The following is a 16,196-nucleotide window of genomic DNA, read 5'->3' on the forward strand; positions in this document are numbered from 1 at the left end:
TAAGGAATGAGAATTTGGGCAGGTGATATCTGATTAGATATTATCCTCAGGAAAAAGTAAGACACCTCTTTGCAAACCTTTATCATTAATATATGAGTCTCTTGTTCACTTCTTCAAAAGAACCAAAGGTTTAAGCTGGGCTGGCAAAGGGAAGGGATCTCTCCTGGGCTGTGACCAAGAACCCCTACAAGAACCATACAACAGTGGAGTATAAGTGTTTCTCACTTTAAACTGGGAAGACGAGCACGATGGGCTGGAGGGGAAGAGCCTTCGGCCAAGGGGGTGGCCAAGTGGCCAGGCCAGGTCACGTGGGCCTCCAGATGGAGGGACTGCAGGTCTTACCCAGGTTGACAAACGTCATCGGGGCCCTGCTTTTGTCCTGCCCTGTCCCAAGCGCATGGGGTGCTGACATCCGAGCCGAAGGGCGGGAGGAGAGGGGCCTGGTCTGCTAAGACCTCCTGTGACGCGGGTCCTCCAGGAGGTCCGGGCCGAGGGACTTTGCCCTGCGGGAGTCCAGACACAGATATCGCCGGGCAGCGCAGCAGCCGGCAGAGGCTGGATGGCGTGCCGGAGTCCCTGCCATGGCAAACAGCCCTCACAGGAGGCCGGAGGGAGCAGGGACGGTTCTGAGCAGAGGGGTGGCCGACCCAGATCAGATTCTACAAACTTAGAGATGTGATGTCGGCACTGGACAGGAGCCAGGCTGGAGAGCGGAGGGGGCTCCCGCCAGGTGTCCCCTGGGGCATGACCAGCGCCTGGGGAAGGCTGCGAGAAGCATAGGTGAAAGATCCTCTTAGAAACGGAACACGGTGTCCTGGGACGCACGTAACGCCCCTGAGCCGTGCACTTAAGATCAGCTAAGATGGCCCGCTTTACGTTATGGGTATTTCACCACCGTAAGAGAAGCGTAAGGGAAAGAATGCGGAGGTGCAGAGATGCTGCGTGCAGATCCCGCCTGTGTCCTGAGCAGGAGGAGAGCTCCAGGAAGATGCTGGTGCCTGTCTTTCAAGCTGACGGATCCAAAGGACCCACCAAGGTACCTGTCCGAGGGTTAGCGCCCGATGAATGCAGGCGGGGGCCCCGGGAACTGAACAGGTATGACGCGAGAGAGCCCCAGGCGGGCAACCTTCTCACTGGAACCGCATCCTGCAGGGGCCGCACCCCAGTGCCCCTCTCAAAAGCTGGGGTGAATGCACATGTCTCGCAGGGTCTACGGAGGACCGAGGGAGACTCTCTGAACAAGTAAAGGACCAGTGCCAACTGGCTGCCGGGTGGTGGTTGCCTCAGGGCCAGGCCACAGCAGGAGGGCAGTGGCCCTATTCACCCGGCGCTGCGTCCTCTGCCCCATCCATCCGGGCCCCCAGAGGCCAACCGAAGCCACACACGGGGGACAGGCTCCTTCCCTCCGTGTGACCCACGCTTGCATGTTTGTCCCAAGGGAAATCCCGAGAGCGGAACCACACGGCCACATAACACGACGCGCAGGGGCCACTGTCTCCTACACCTTCAGTGCCAGCCGGGGCCAGAGCACCTGCTTCGCGTCCCAAGTGGACAGCCTCAGGTTCTCAGGTCAGGGGGCCCCACAGCACCTGCCCTTCAAACGGTGAGGCAGCCCCTTCCCTTCTAGTGAGCCACCACTCACCGTCCCCATCTCTGCGCCTGGCCACACAGAGGCCAGCCTCCAAGGCTGCAGACACACTGAGCCACGCGGCTCGGTGCCCCTACCCAGAAGAGGCAGACCGGGACGGGAGGACGCGGGCTGCGGGGCTGGGCGGCTGCCCCCGCCCGACCATTGCCCCTTCCACCTCAGCCTCCTGCAGGCAGGATGGGCACCTGTGCCTTGGGGACGTCCGAGTGAACTGACCTGGATTCTGCCCTGGACGCCGGTGCTGTCCATCCGACTGGCCACGTTGACCGTATTTCCCCAGATGTCGTACTGCGGCCTGCGAGCCCCGATCACTCCAGCCACCACAGGGCCGACGTTGATGCCTGGAGAACAGCCGCGCGGGGCGTCAGTGGGGAGGCCTCCGAGGGGAGGAGCAGCCCTTGTGAGGTCACGGATTCCTGGGGTCACCCAGTGCAACGCCCCTCCCCAAAGCAGGGACCCCACAGCGTCGCAGAGAGGCAGCTCCCAGGCTCCGCTTGCACGCCACACCGTCAGGAAGCAGTCCTGAGCCCGGGAAAAAGTCCCATGTCCTGGAACGGCGACCCCATGCCGAGTCTTGCTGCTCAGAAGGCTGACCGTTCAGTCTGTGGGCCACCGTGTGTCCCTCCGCCCCCAGCTCCCTCTTCCGGAAAGGACAGCAGCTCGACTGGTTCCCTGGATGGGATCCCTCGGCTCTTCTGGGTGTCGGGCCCAGAACTAAGTATTTGCAGGGCGCTCTGAAGGAGACTGGAGGCGCCCTTGTCTTTATGTGGCGCAGGGTCCAGCTGGCCTGGACAGTGACACAGGCCCAAGTGCCCCCAGTCGCCCCTGCAGCCTGGGCTGACACCACAGCACACCTTCCGACTCAGTACTCTGCGTCAATTTTCCTGAGCTTAGCCAAGTGCGTTAATCACGTTTCAGATGCTGGCCTAGTCAACCCGCCAAAGCCGGGGCAGTGGGTGCTGGCGTCTCTGGGAGGAGGTAGGGGTGGAACTGGATGGGCTAAGCTGGGAGCCTCAGGCTAGGTGGATGTGGGAACCCAGAGGAGCCCCAAAGGGGCCACTTCCAGATGGGTGGTGGGACCTGGGGAACCCCTGCTACCACCCCGGATGCCCCAGTCCATGTGGACGAGACTGAGCCAGGATGCAGCCTCCTGTGTGACCGGCCATCCGGGCACAGAGCTGCGACTGGCCTGTGGGTCCTCAGTAGGAGAGTAAGAAACAGAATTTCCCTGATGGGCCCTTACGTCTATTAATCCAAGCCCGCGGCCCCAGAGGAGAACCGGACCCCGGGAGTGAGGTGCAGAGGGTGCCCTGCCCCCACCTCCAGCACGTCCCTGGGGCCGGGCACCAGGGCTAAGGCAGCACTGTGTTTAAGCACATCAGAACTCTACCCACTCTGGTGGCTACCACCCCTCATGCTCAAGCCCAGCTCTAAGTTCTGTTCTTTAAGGCCACTAGACATTTGAATTGTAAAACAACCACAAATGTCCAGTTTAACTATATCGTGGACTAATAGGTAATGGGGGGGGGAGAAAGGAGGGAGGGAGGGAGAGAAGGAGGAAGGAAGGAAGGAAGGAAGGAAGGAAGGAAGGAAGGAAGGGGAAAGAAAGAAAGAGAGAGAGAGAGGGAGGGATAAAAAGGAAAGGAAAGAGAGAGAGAAAGGGAGGGAGGGAGGGAAAGAAAGAAAGAGAGAGAGAGAGAGGGAAAGAAGGAAGGAAGGAAGGAAGAAAGGAGGGAGGGAGGGATGGATGGAAGGAAGGAAGGAGAGAAAGAAAGAAAGAAAGAAAGAAAGAAAGAAAGAAAGAAAGGAGGGAGGGAGGGAGGGAGGGATGGAAGGAAGGAGAGAAAGAAAGAAAGAAAGAAAGAAAGAAAAGAAAGAAAGAAAGAAAGAAAGAAAGGAAGAAAGAAGGAAGGAAGGAAGGAAAGAAACAAAGGAAGGAAGGAGGGAGGGAGGGAGGGAGGGATGGAAGGAAGGAGAGAAAGAAAGAAAGAAAGAAAGAAAAGAAAGAAAGAAAGAAAGAAAGAAAGAAAGAAAGAAAGAAAGAAAGAAAGGAAGGAAGAAGGAAAGAAAGAAGGAAGGAGGAAAGAAAGGAAGACAGGCAGAGAGAGAGAGAAAGAAAGACATGTCTCATTTAACTATATCCTTGACTAATACAATTTTTTCTGGTAAACCTATATTCCCAGAAAAAAAGTGAATTTAAGACTGAAAAAAAGAAACCCTACAAGTTTGCTAAGAGCTAGAGAGGCGCTTAGACCCGGGGTGGTTCCCCTCCTCACTCACAGGCAAGGCAAGGGAGCCCAGGAGGACAAAAGACCCAGCCTGAGCCTGCACCCTGGGCTTCTGCACAGCCTCGGCCCCAGTGTTTCCAGCCTGCTGACAGGGGCACCTTCCTCCAACTAAGTGTGGACTCAGAGGTGTATCTGAGAGTCTCTAAGACAATCAAGATTTCTCCTGCGTTTCCTAAGCTGCACAATGACTCTTCCAGGTCCTGAGTCACTGATAACCAGCTCTGAGGTGGACCCAGCTGTCCCTGCGTCCCATTCAGTCCTCTGGGTGGTGCCATCCTCCTTCCTGTGAGACAAGGGAGCCTGGACCAATGACCCCTGCTCCTGGGGGACAGCCCAGGCCACCAGCTCCCGGGGCCAGTGCAGGAACGGTGAGCTGGCCCGAACGATGGGACAGCTCGCAGCCACGTACCAACACGGAGCACGAAGTCGTTGTAAGACTGGTAGTTGATCTCATCCAGGACGTCGAACATCTCGATGGCAAAATCTGCCAATGTGCTGAGGTGGGAGGAGATGGACTTCTTAGCCTGGACGTGAGCAGACACAGGTTATTACATTTGACGGGTGCAAGGGCAGAGGGGCCAGGGACACTCAGCCAGTGACCTGCGGGGGTGGGCGGACCAGCCTGTACCCCTCACAGGATCAGGGACTTGATCCCCCCGTCAACAATGCAGCAGCGCCGCTGGCTGGGCCTGGGGCTGGCGGGGTGGCACCGTACAGCTGCCCTAGTGTGTGTTTATCACCCCGTTGTACAGGTAAGAGACTGAAACAGAGGAGGAACATTATTGCCCAAGGCTCCCAGCTCCTGAGGGCAGAGACTGAGGCCATCTGAGCCCAGGCAGAGCCCTTCCTCAGGAATGGGGGCGGGGGGAGCCCTGTGGTGGGAGACCAGATGTCCCACTGCTCAGACAATGCTGCCACCGGCCCACCGGAAGCAAGCAAAGCAAGGAGAGCAGAGTGGGTCTGAGTCAATGCTCACACAGCAGAGAGCAGTTCCAGCCCCCCTTCCTCACACTGAGACCATCTCTTTCATTGTGTTATGTTGAAAGATCCTCTCTTTTGTGAAAAAACAACTGTAAATTTTTTTCTTTTTCTAATGATATCAAGGTTACTTGCTTTTCTTTTTTTAGGAATATTTTCATAGTCCTCAAAGTTGGGGAACTAATGCTTCTTTTAAAAAAAATTAACTGACAATTTTTTTTTAGAACAGTTTTAGGTTTACAGGTAAATTGAGCAGATAAGTGTAGAGAGTTCCCATATACTACCCCCCTACCACCCCACACACATACAGAGTTTCCCCTATTTATTAACATCTTGCTTTAGGGTATGGTATATTTGTTACCATTGAATGAACCTACATTGATTCATTATTATTAACTAAAGTCCACAGTTTACACTAGGGTTCACTCTATGTGCTGTGTGTTTTATGGGTTTTAAAAAATGCAGAATTTCATGTATCCATAATTGTAGTAGAATACAGAATAGTTTCACCGTCCTCTAAATCCCCACCTATTCCCTCAAACCCTGGAAACTATTATTTACTGTCTCCATAGTTTTGCCTTTTCCAGAATATCATATAGTTGGAATCACACAGTATGTAGCTTTTCTAGATTGGCTTCTTTCACTTAATGATATGCATTTAAGGTTCCTCCATGTCTTTTCACGGTTTGATAGCTCATTTCTTTTTAGTGCTAAATAATATTCCATTGTATGGATGTATTACAGTTTATTTATTCATTCACCTGTTGAAGGACACCCTGGTTGCTTTCAAGGTTTATGATTATGAATAAATCTGCTATGAACATCCTTGGGCAGGTTTTTGTGTGGACGTAAGTTTTCAACTCTTCTGGATAAATAACAAGGAGAGTGACTGCTGGATCATATGGTAAGAGCATATTTAGTTCTGTAAGAACTCAAACTGTCTTCCAAAGTGGCTGCACCATTTTGCATTCCCTCCAGCAATGAGTGAGAGTTCCTACGGCTCCACGTCCTCACAGCATGTGGTAGTGTCCGTGTTCTGGATTTTGGCCACTCTAATGAGTGTGAAATTGTATCTCGTTGTTTTAATTTGCACTTCCCTGATGACATAGGATAGGGAGCATCTTGTCATATGCTTATTTGCCATCTGTATATCTTCTTTGGTAAAGTGTCTGTTCCCATCTTTTGATGGAACACTTTTTGATTGGGCTATTTGTCTTCTTAATTTTAAGAGTTCTTTGTATATTTTGGGTACAAAGCCTTTATCAGATAGGTGGTTTGCAAAGATTTTCTCCAAGTGTATGGACTGTCTTTTCATTACAGTATTTTCCACAAGTAGAATTTTAAAATTTTAATTAAGTCCAATCTAACAGTGTTTTCTTTCACGGATCATGCTTTTGGTACTGTACGTAAAAACTCATCACCAAACCCAAGGTTACCTAGATTTTCTCCTATGTTATCTTCCAGATGTTTTATAGTGTTGCATATCACATTTAGGCCTGTGATACATTTTGAGTTAATTTTTGTGAACAGTGTAAGGTCTGTGTCTAGATTCATTTAAAAAATATAATTTAGATAGACAGATATTCAATTTTTCTAGCACCATTTGTTGAAGACTATCTTTGCTCCATTTGTCCAAGATCAGTTGACTATATTTATGTGGATCTATTTCTGGGCTCTCTATTCTGTTCCACTGGTTTATTTGACTACCCCCCTTTTGCCAAAACCATACTGTATTGATTACTGCAGCTCTATAGCGAGTCTTGATGTCTGGTGGTGTCAGTCCTAACTTTGTCCTGCTTCTGCTACATTGTGTTGACTACCCTCAGTCTTTTGTCTTTCCATGTAAACTTAGGATCAGTTGGTCAATATCACATAATAACCTGCTGCACTTTTTATCAGGACTGCATTAAATCTACAGATCAAGTGGGAATCTGACATCTTAATGATACTGAGTTTTCCTATGCAGAAATATGGAGCAATTCTTGACTTATTTAGATCTTTGATCTAAATAAGCACTGGGCCCAGTGCTTTCTGTTTTGGAAGGTTATTAATTACTGGTTCAAGTTTTAAAATAGATATAGACTTACCCAGATTATCTATTTTTCTTATGTGAGTTTTAGCAGATTGTGTCTTTCAAAGAATTGGTCCATTTCACCTAAGTTACCAAATTTGTGGGCATATAGTTATACTTTTATACTAGTTGGAAATAGTAACTTTTAAAATGTTTGATTTTATAATTGTCTGTAGTTAAGATACAGAGATAAAATAGAAATTTCTATGTTGATTTTATATCCAGCAAGTTTGGTAAAGTCACTTAAAAATTCTATCAGTTTATATGTAAACATTTTAGCACTGTATATTCTAAACATGCAAGCAATTTGAGAATGATGGTTTTGTTCCTACTTTTGCAATTCATAACTCTATTTACTTTTCTTCCCTTATTGGACTGGCCAGGACCTCCAGTGTAGCACCACAGGGTTGTCCACAATATACTTTAACATCTTTTAAATGTCCATTGGTTCAGTGGAAATGGCCCCTCTTTTGTTTCTAATATTAGTAATTTGTGTCTTCTCCCTTTTTCTTGGTTAGCATGGCTAGAGATGATCAATTTTATTGATCTTTTTAAAGAGCCAACTTTTGGTTTCATTGATTTTCTTTGATTTCTTGTCTTTGATTTCATTGATTTGTGCTCTGATTTTTATTATTTCTTTTATTCTGTTGCTTTAGGTTTATACTGCTCTACTTTCTCTACTTTTCTAAGGTGGAAGCTTAGATTATTGATTTTGGATTGGCCTTCTTTTCTAATGTATGAATTCAATGACACAAATTTCTCTCTAAGCACTGCTTTTCCTGCACCCCACAAATTTCGATGTTATATTTTTATTTTCATTTAGTTCAAAATATTTTTCAACTTCTCTTGAGATTTCTCTTTTTTTTTTATTTGTCCTTTGTATCACTTAGAAATGTACTGCTTCATCTCCAAATATTTTGGAATTTTCCAATTATCTCCTAGCAATAGATTTCTACTTTAATTCTGCTCTAGTCTAAGAATACAGTTTATATTATTGCAATTATTTTAAATTTATTAAGCTGTGTTTTATGGCCCAGAATGGGGTCTATCTTGGTAAATGTCCCATGTGCGCTTCAAAAGAAGTATATTCTGCTGTCGTTGGATGAAGTAGTCTATAGATGCTAATTACATCCAGGTGATTGATGATGATGTTCAGTTCAGCTCTCTTTACAGATTTCCAGCCAACTGGATTTACCGATTACTGACAGCAGGGCACTGAAGTCTCCAACAAAAATAGTGGATTCATCTATTTCTCCTTGCGGTTCTATCGGTTTTCGCCCCCTGTTGTTAAGTGCATAAATATCAAAGATTGTTATGTATTCTTGGAGAATTAACTCCTTTATCACTTTGTAATGTACCTCTTCATCCCTGATAATTTTCCTTGATCTGTAATTTGCTTTGTCTGAAATTAAGATAGCTACTTGAGCTTTTAACAGTGCTAGCATGGTATCTCTTTCTACATCCTTTTATTTTTAATGTATCTGTGACTTTACATTTAAAGTGTGTTTCTTCATCAAAAAATCTAGAAACAATAAATGCTGGAGAGGGTGTGGAGAAAAGGGAACCCTCTTGCACTGTTGGTGGGAATGTAAATTGATACAGCCACTATGGAGAACAGTATGGAGGTTCCTTAAAAAACTAAAAATAGAACTACCATATGACCCAGCAATCCCACTACTGGGCATATACCCTGAGAAAACCATAATTCAAAAAGAGTCATGTACCACAATGTTCATTGCAGCTCTATTTACAATAGACAGGACATGGAAGCAACCTAAGTGTCCATCATCGGATGAATGGATGAAGAAGATGTGGCACATATATACAATGGAATATTACTCAGCCATAAAAAGAAACGAAATGGAGGTATTTGTAATGAGGTGGATGGAGTTAGAGTCTGTCATACAGAGTGAAGTAAGTCAGAAAGAGAAAAACAAATACAGTATGCTAACACATATATATGGAATCTAAGGGGGAAAAAAAAAAAGGTCATGAAGAACCTAGTGGCAAGACGGGAATAAAGACACAGACCTACTAGAGAATGGACTTGAGGATATGGGGAGAGGGAAGGGTAAGATGTGACAGGGTGAGAGAGTGGCATGGACATATATACACTACCAAATGTAAAATAGATAGCTAGTGGGAAGCAGCCGCATAGCACAGGGAGATCAGCTCGGTGCTTTGCGACCACCTAGAGGGGTGGGATAGGGAAGGTGGGAGGGAGGGAGATGCAAGAGGGAAGAGATATGGGAACATATGTATATGTATAACTGATTCACTTTGTTATAAAGCAGAAACTAACACACCATTGTAAAGCAATTATACTCCAATAAAGATGTTTAAAAAAAAATAAAAAAATAAAAAAAAATAAAGTGTGTTTCTTGCAGAAAACCTAGTTGGGTCTTGCTTTTTAGCCACTCTGTTAGTTTCTGTTTTTTACTTGGTGTATTTAGACCATTCACATTTAAGGTGATTATTGATATGGTTAGATTAGCATCTACCATATGTATACCTGCTTTCTATTCATGACACTTCTTTTTTTTTTTTACATGTTCCTCTCTTTTTCTGCCTTTTTTATAGGGGCAACCTGAGGACTTTATTCGCAATCCTGAACTGGGAAAGGGGAACACTCAGTGGTGCCAGGCTGCCAGGATGGGGCCAGGGTGGGAGGGAGGGGGCAGGGCTGGGGGAAGTTCTTGTGCCCGGCCTTCCGTGTTGACCTTCCACAGAAGGTTGTGACTGCAGAGAACCGGCCACTGGCGAGACAGCCTGCAGGCTGCTGCCCTAATCCAACGCCCAGGGCACACTGAGGCCCGCAGTGGGGAGCCTGCCCGCGGTCCCCGGGCAGCTGCGGGCAGAGCCGGGACCCAGTCCCTGAGCAGGGCACACCTGTCAGCCTGCACTCACCTTGGCCCCGGCCGTGGGCGCCAGCCCCACAGCAGCCATGTAGGTGCTCCCGATGGTCTTGATCTTCTCCAGGTCCTTGTAAAAATCTTTGTCCATGAGCTTTGTTTGAAACACAAAACTGTTAAACGTTACATAACATCTTATAAAAGTCACGGCGGCGTACAGCCGCCAGGAGCAACCGCAGACAGGCACATTCTGGAAAGCAACATGTCTTCTTCATGTAGGCATGAGACAGGTTCTGGGGCTGAACTCAGAGACGCAGGCCTCAGGGGCTCCAGCAAAGGCGCTTAAAAGAGGCGCCAAGGAGCAACCATACAGAATACATCCCCCCTCCTCCAGCAGCTGAGCTCACAACCACCCAGGGGGCAGACGGGCCCCAGTGAGGGAAGCAGGACTGGCCCAGACTGGAAGCCTGGCTTTGGAGGGTGCAGAGGTGCCTGCCCCCCCAACCTGCAGGTGAGGCCGCCCACCTGAGCTCGACATTCACAAGGCAGGGCACAGATGCCAGCACCCGCCCTCCCCATCCTAAGGCAAATTTCCTTCCTCAACTGTCACGGTTGGTTGGGATTCCCAAGGAGACAAAAGGCACGTGCTCCCCCTGGCCCCACGCCATCCACAGAGCACGTGCTACATCGACGGACACAATTCAGGACTCGGTTGGAGGAGGGGCACAACGACAGCCCAGGCCCAAGGGGGTCAGGACTGTGGGGCGGCCCTTACCTCGTCGAAGTCGGCGATGATCTCGTTCAGGAGGCGCAGACACTCCACCCCCATGTTGTTGCCATCCAGCTCGATGTAGAAGTCGTTGAAGTTGGGGATGGAGGCGAACATGACCCCCACCTGCGAGTACGACTGGTAGTACAGGTCCTGGGGGTCAAAGGTTGGGTCAGGTGCTGAAGAGGCAGCCAGAGCAGCATTCAGGGCTGGCGCTGGGCGCAGGCCCCGCGGACCAGTCCTGAGGCGTGGCTGCCAGGACCCGCTGGCACCCCGCGCCACACGAGGAGGGGGCTCGGAGGATCCAGGCCGACACAAGGTAACTCAGCTCACAGGGGGGTGCAGAGCCCCCAGCAAGCGGGGGAGGCACCAGGCAAGGATGCACTGTTCTGAGAAAACAACCAGCTCTGGAAGCCCCCAGCCCAGCGGGATGAAAACATGAGCCCTGGAGCTATTTCAGGCCAACGCTGGTCAAGCTATGCCTGGGGGTTTGTGCCTTTAGGATCTAAAAACCCAGTCTGAGCCTCTTTATTTCTGAGTCGGCTTTTGTAAGCCCTGCTCTGTGCTGTCTGGGTGGTTCCAGAGCTTTACTGCAGTAGGTCGTGGCCACTAGGACGTTCTGAGCAACCCAGACAGAGACAGCTCTGAGCACAGAGAAGGGAGTGAACCGCCAGCCCTACGGGTGGGTGAGGCAGTTTCTAGGGGGCCACCCAGGACGTGCTGGCCTTGAACCGGCGCTTCCCCACCTCGTGTGCGGTTTACTGAAGCCCACTCGCCTTCCTTGTGGGGACAGCGGATGCTATGCTCTCTCCCAGCATCAAAGGGGAGGGCACGCTAGCTCTGGGCACCTGCCACCCCCATGGCCCAGGGGCCTCAGAGGGCCTAGTCCCCACCCTGCCCTTGGGGTGGCCAGAGGGGCCTCTCCGCCTCGGCGCTCACCATGTTGCGGGGGTTGGACATGAGGAAGTGCTGGGCGACGTGGGCCGGCAGGAGGTTGAAGAGGATCCTCTTGTTGTCCAGCTTCACCCTCTCCATGTCGTCCCGCTCCTCCTCCGCCTGGGGAGCGGTCCTCCGTTAGCCACTGGCCCGCCCATTCGTGCTTCCCTGCTCGTTCGACTACCCGCCACGCGACAAGATTCTCTCCTGGACCAGACTCTGGACGCTCTTCCCAAATGGGCCCTGACGTCGGGGCTTCCACGGTCATCTCTGCATCGTCCAGTTTGAGCAAGAGCCCTGCTTCGTCAGTTTAACCGGACACCCCATCCTTGACATCCGATCACCCCAGATATCTGATCGCGTTCCTCATCTCCGAGCCCCACCAGGTGACGTCGGATCGCCTTGGCCTGCTCTCAGCAGGAATCCTGTTAGGTCAGTTTAGCCGGAAGCCCCCTCACCCCGGATGCCTCCTTTGGTAGTTTTGCATCCACCGCCCCCCACCCTGCCCCTTGGCTATAAAGCCCCACTTGCCCACCCTCTATTTTGGGTTGAGCCTTCTCTCTCTCTCCTCCACTGCAGTGGTCCCTACACCCGACGCAACGCTCCTGAATAACGTCTGCCTTACCCTCTTTAATGACAGTTCTGAATTATTACACCTTTAACACATGCTTCTTTCTAATATCCAAGCTAAATGCCAAGTATGCCAATGGTCTACACCAGGCTCATCTCCACGCCCCCTCCTCCAGGTAGTGACTAGATCCACATTAGGGGCCCAGAGGATCCACGCAATTCTGGACTAGTCACCACCCGGATCAGCTGGAACTTTCAAAGGACAGACAATGAGGGGCTTAGCCCCAATTTCCAGGGTCTACCCCCAGCCATCTTCTGGGGACCAGAGGCCTGAAGCAGCCCTCTGCGGGGCACGTGCCCACTCCCAGGACACACCAGGCCTCCAGCAGCCTCCGATGTGCCCCCAGAGCACTGCCGGGCTCACTGGGAATGCCCGACGCCAGCGGTGGACCCTCCCTAAGCTCCTATGTCCTCTAGAATCTCTTGGCTTTCAGCAGGACTCACATGTCTCTGGGCATTAAGACAAGCAGAAAGCTGCAGGGGCCGGGGGGGGCAGACCCAGTGGAGCAGAGGGTAGAAGCCGGCGGGTCCGACTGGGGGACGCGGCAGAGAAGGTGGCAGGTGCGGTACGGGTCCCAGCTGGCTGGCCTCTTAGCTCCAGGGCCCGGAGAGACTAATGCAACCAGTGGTGATGGCCCCTCACTGGCTGCCATGAGGGCTCAAGAGGCGATGCTGGCAAAGTGCCGAGGGCAGCCTAAGGTCAGGTGCCAGCCCTCAGAAGTGGAGGCCACCAGGATCACTGTCGGTCACTGTCCCCCGCTTCCACACCTGGCACCTGGTCGTAGCCAGGGAAGGAGCTCAACTGGGGGGACGTTACATCAGCATTACAGGGGCAACAAGCTCTTGAATGCAGTGACAACGTCACAGTCATGCCGTGTTGATGGCCTGCGGCCGCCACCAAAACCCACACCATGGAGGGCAGCGCACCCTGGTTCAAGTGGCCGGGTACCGAGCTCCAAGCACCTCGTCATAAAATGAAACGCCCATTCATAGAGGCACCATTCCTACTTATCAAGGGGTTAGGAGGGCGCGTGCTAGCTCATAAGCCTTGAAGAGTGCCACCTATTTTTGGTGTTGTTATTATAGTAACAGTTGAAGTGGTCGGCTACACGCTGCTGGATTTCATGCAGTGATTCCACCAGTTAAAAGCAAGCATGTGAGACCCCCAAAGGTGGATGTGAGGAGGCCTCAGGCCACAGCTGCCAGGAGGAAGGGGGCCCAGCCAGGAGTCCCAGGCCTCCTCTAGGGCGTTTTCTAGGAAAACAAGATGTGTGGTCCACAGGAGCCCTTAGTTATCAACGAGGCTGATGCACGACAGGTTTCAGCCTGCTCCTTAAAGCGGGTAGACATGCCACCGGTGAGGACAGGAGAAGGAGCCCAGGAGCCCCAGGATCCGGCTCAGACAAGCATGGACCCTGCAGACAGGGGTGTGGCTGTGGACGGGGGCTGAGATGGGAATCAGCAGACACAGCCGTGTGGGGAAGAGAAGCCTCACAAGGGAAACGGGAACCTCTCCTAAGACACGTATAACTAATTTCCTGTTAACACATGTGCACTGACACACAAAAGAAAGTTTTTTGAAAGATGAGATAAAGAGAAAGTAAATAATATTTTTTAAATAGCAGGTTTTTAGAAGTTTATCAATGGCACAAAAAATTTTGCTCTCTCCAAAATATTGATGTTAACAGTATTTTAATGAATGCAGTGTAACTGAATATGTTTCAACTTTTTAAAAAATTTTGATTGATCACTTTGTGTGTTGAAAAGCTTTCGTTCTCATTTCGGTTTATTTCAATTTATTTACAGTTAACTTAGATTTATGGGCTATCAGATTAGCTCTCTTTCTAAATAATCAACTATTTTTTAATCCATCCACGGATGTGAAGGTTTTTGTTGAAATTTGACCGATAAATGTCTATCTTCTTACAAACTAAGCAGAAGAAGTTGGATTGTTATATTTTTCACAAATAAGATGAGCATCCACTGAAGTTCTCTTTTTGTAAGACTTTCCAACCAGCCAGGAAGTATTGGTAAGAAAGAGCTGTGGGTGATATACATTATTCCTGTCAACAAAATCACACGACAGAGACACACCCAACATCCATTTTCAAAATGTTTTCTCTACAGCATAGTTTCCTTAGTTATCAAAGGGGAAGAGGAGGGGGGATAAATCAGGAGTTTGGGATTAACATATACACAGTACTATATAGAAAATAGATAACCAACCTGAAACTAATACAACATGGTAAATCAACTACACTTCAACCAAAAAATTAAAAATTAAAAAATTAAATTAAAAAAGCATGTTCCTTCTCACATGTCAAAAATCTGACCCCTGACTCTATAGGACAGATTATGGGAGCTTACCTTTCAGAAATTAATTACCAGGGGACATCTTACAGACAGCTACATGGCATCTCAGGAGGGCATCCAGCCTGGGAGCACTATCTTTAGGTAAACAGAACTGAGCAAAACAAAAAAATAGCACAACCTGACAACTCCCCGCAGATGACCGGTGAGCCGCTGTGCCCTGTGACCCTCGGTGTGACCCCTATGAGGCGCTGTGAAGCTTTCGGTCTAACCAGCCAAACCAGCAGACGCTGACCCAGCGGCTGGAGTTAAGGACAGCTCACTAAAAATGAGCAATTGAGTGAGGGTGGCACCGGCCTCGCTATGCCTGGGCAGTGAGGTCTCTGCCTGTGTCCTAGAAGTGACATCTGGCCAGAGTGAGATCACCCCAGCCAGCTCATTCTTCAACGAGGAAAGCATGTTTCTTAATTTTCAGATTCGCTCACTATAAATAGAACTTCTGATGTTGTTACACAGTGTTCCCCAGAGAAACAGAAACAATAGGGCAGATATAGATATGTAGGAAGAGATTTACGATGAGGAGTTGGCTTTCATGATTATGGAGGCTGAGAAGTCCCACCACCTGCTGTCTGCAAACTGGAGACCCAGAAGACCTGGTGGTGTAACTCCTGAAGGTCTGAGAACCAAGGGTGCTGAGGGCAGAGACGATGTCCCAGACCGTGCAGTCAGGTGAGAGGGGCTCCAGTTCTCCCCTCCTCCACCTTTCTGTTCTATTCAGGCCTCCCTCAATGGATTGGATGAGGCCCACCACATTAGGAGGGGGAATCTGCTCTACTGAATCCAGATTCAAATGCTAATCTCATCTAGAGATCCCCTCCCAGACACACGCAGAAAAACCTTTGGCCAAGTAACTAGGCACCTCGTGATCCAGCCAAGTTCACACATAAACTAACCATCATGATGTCTTCTTCCAAAACCCCACTGTGCTATCTCACTTGCCTTCTGGGGTACACACACCCCTCTTTGGGACGCCCAGGCTCTGAGAACCACCTCCTCCTGGGGAAGCACAGAGAGGGAAAGGACCTTTCCAAAGCACACAGAGCAGCTGAGACAGAGGGTCATCAGTCCCCAGGTGAGAAGGACTTCATCTCTAACTCCTGAACTGAATCATTCCTAGTTGCCTCCCTTTGACAATTTAGTCTCACTTGAGGAAAAGGCACTCTGTGAGACATGTGCATCAACAACTGCATCAGCTGGTCAGGTGATCAATGATGGTGCTTGTCTCCATAGACAGCGGCTGCCCTGCAGAGGGGACAAGTGTGGAGATTCAGGGTGGACCAGGCTGGTCAGGCCACACGGGGCACAGGCATCCAGAGAAGCCCCCAACCCACTGTCAAGAGGGTGAAACACGAGGGGAGGTGGGGTCAGAGGAACAGAGATAAAGATGATAGCAGACTCATCGTTAAAAGCAATGCCAGACAAAAGGTGGCGGAACATCTTTAACGCACTGAAAAGAAAAAAAGATCATCAACTCAGAATCCTATACCCAGCAAAAGTATCTTTCAACCACAAAGGCAAAAATGAAGAGTTTTTCAGACACGCAAGAACTGAAAGAATTCATCACCAACAGACTTGCAAGAAACATTAAAGCGGGTCCTTCAGGCAGAAGGAAGATGACAGCAGACAGAAGCCTGGATCTGCACAGAGGAATGAA

The 16,196-nt window shown here is 49.6% G+C and overlaps 1 protein-coding gene across 2 annotated transcripts in view; it reads right to left on the reverse strand.

The window, feature by feature from the left end:
- Window positions 1-16,196, reverse strand: part of ADCY1 (adenylate cyclase 1) — a gene marked incomplete at its 5' end in the record, with an annotated part of 131,093 nt that overhangs the window by 11,153 nt on the left and 103,744 nt on the right. The window contains 5 exons of one of the 2 annotated variants that reach the window (XM_082400198.1): window positions 1,865-1,989; window positions 4,346-4,460; window positions 9,893-9,991; window positions 10,613-10,759; window positions 11,546-11,662. In XM_082400198.1, the coding sequence (XP_082256324.1) occupies window positions 1,865-1,989; window positions 4,346-4,460; window positions 9,893-9,991; window positions 10,613-10,759; window positions 11,546-11,662 (603 nt within the window). Of the gene's footprint in view, window positions 1-1,864; window positions 1,990-4,345; window positions 4,461-9,892; window positions 10,011-10,612; window positions 10,760-11,545; window positions 11,663-16,196 lie in introns of those variants that run through there. The other variant, XM_082400199.1, reaches the window with a different exon arrangement.

Source organism: Balaenoptera borealis, assembly GCF_965194805.1.
Source record: "Balaenoptera borealis genome assembly, chromosome: 7".
Lineage (NCBI taxonomy): Eukaryota > Metazoa > Chordata > Mammalia > Artiodactyla > Balaenopteridae > Balaenoptera > Balaenoptera borealis.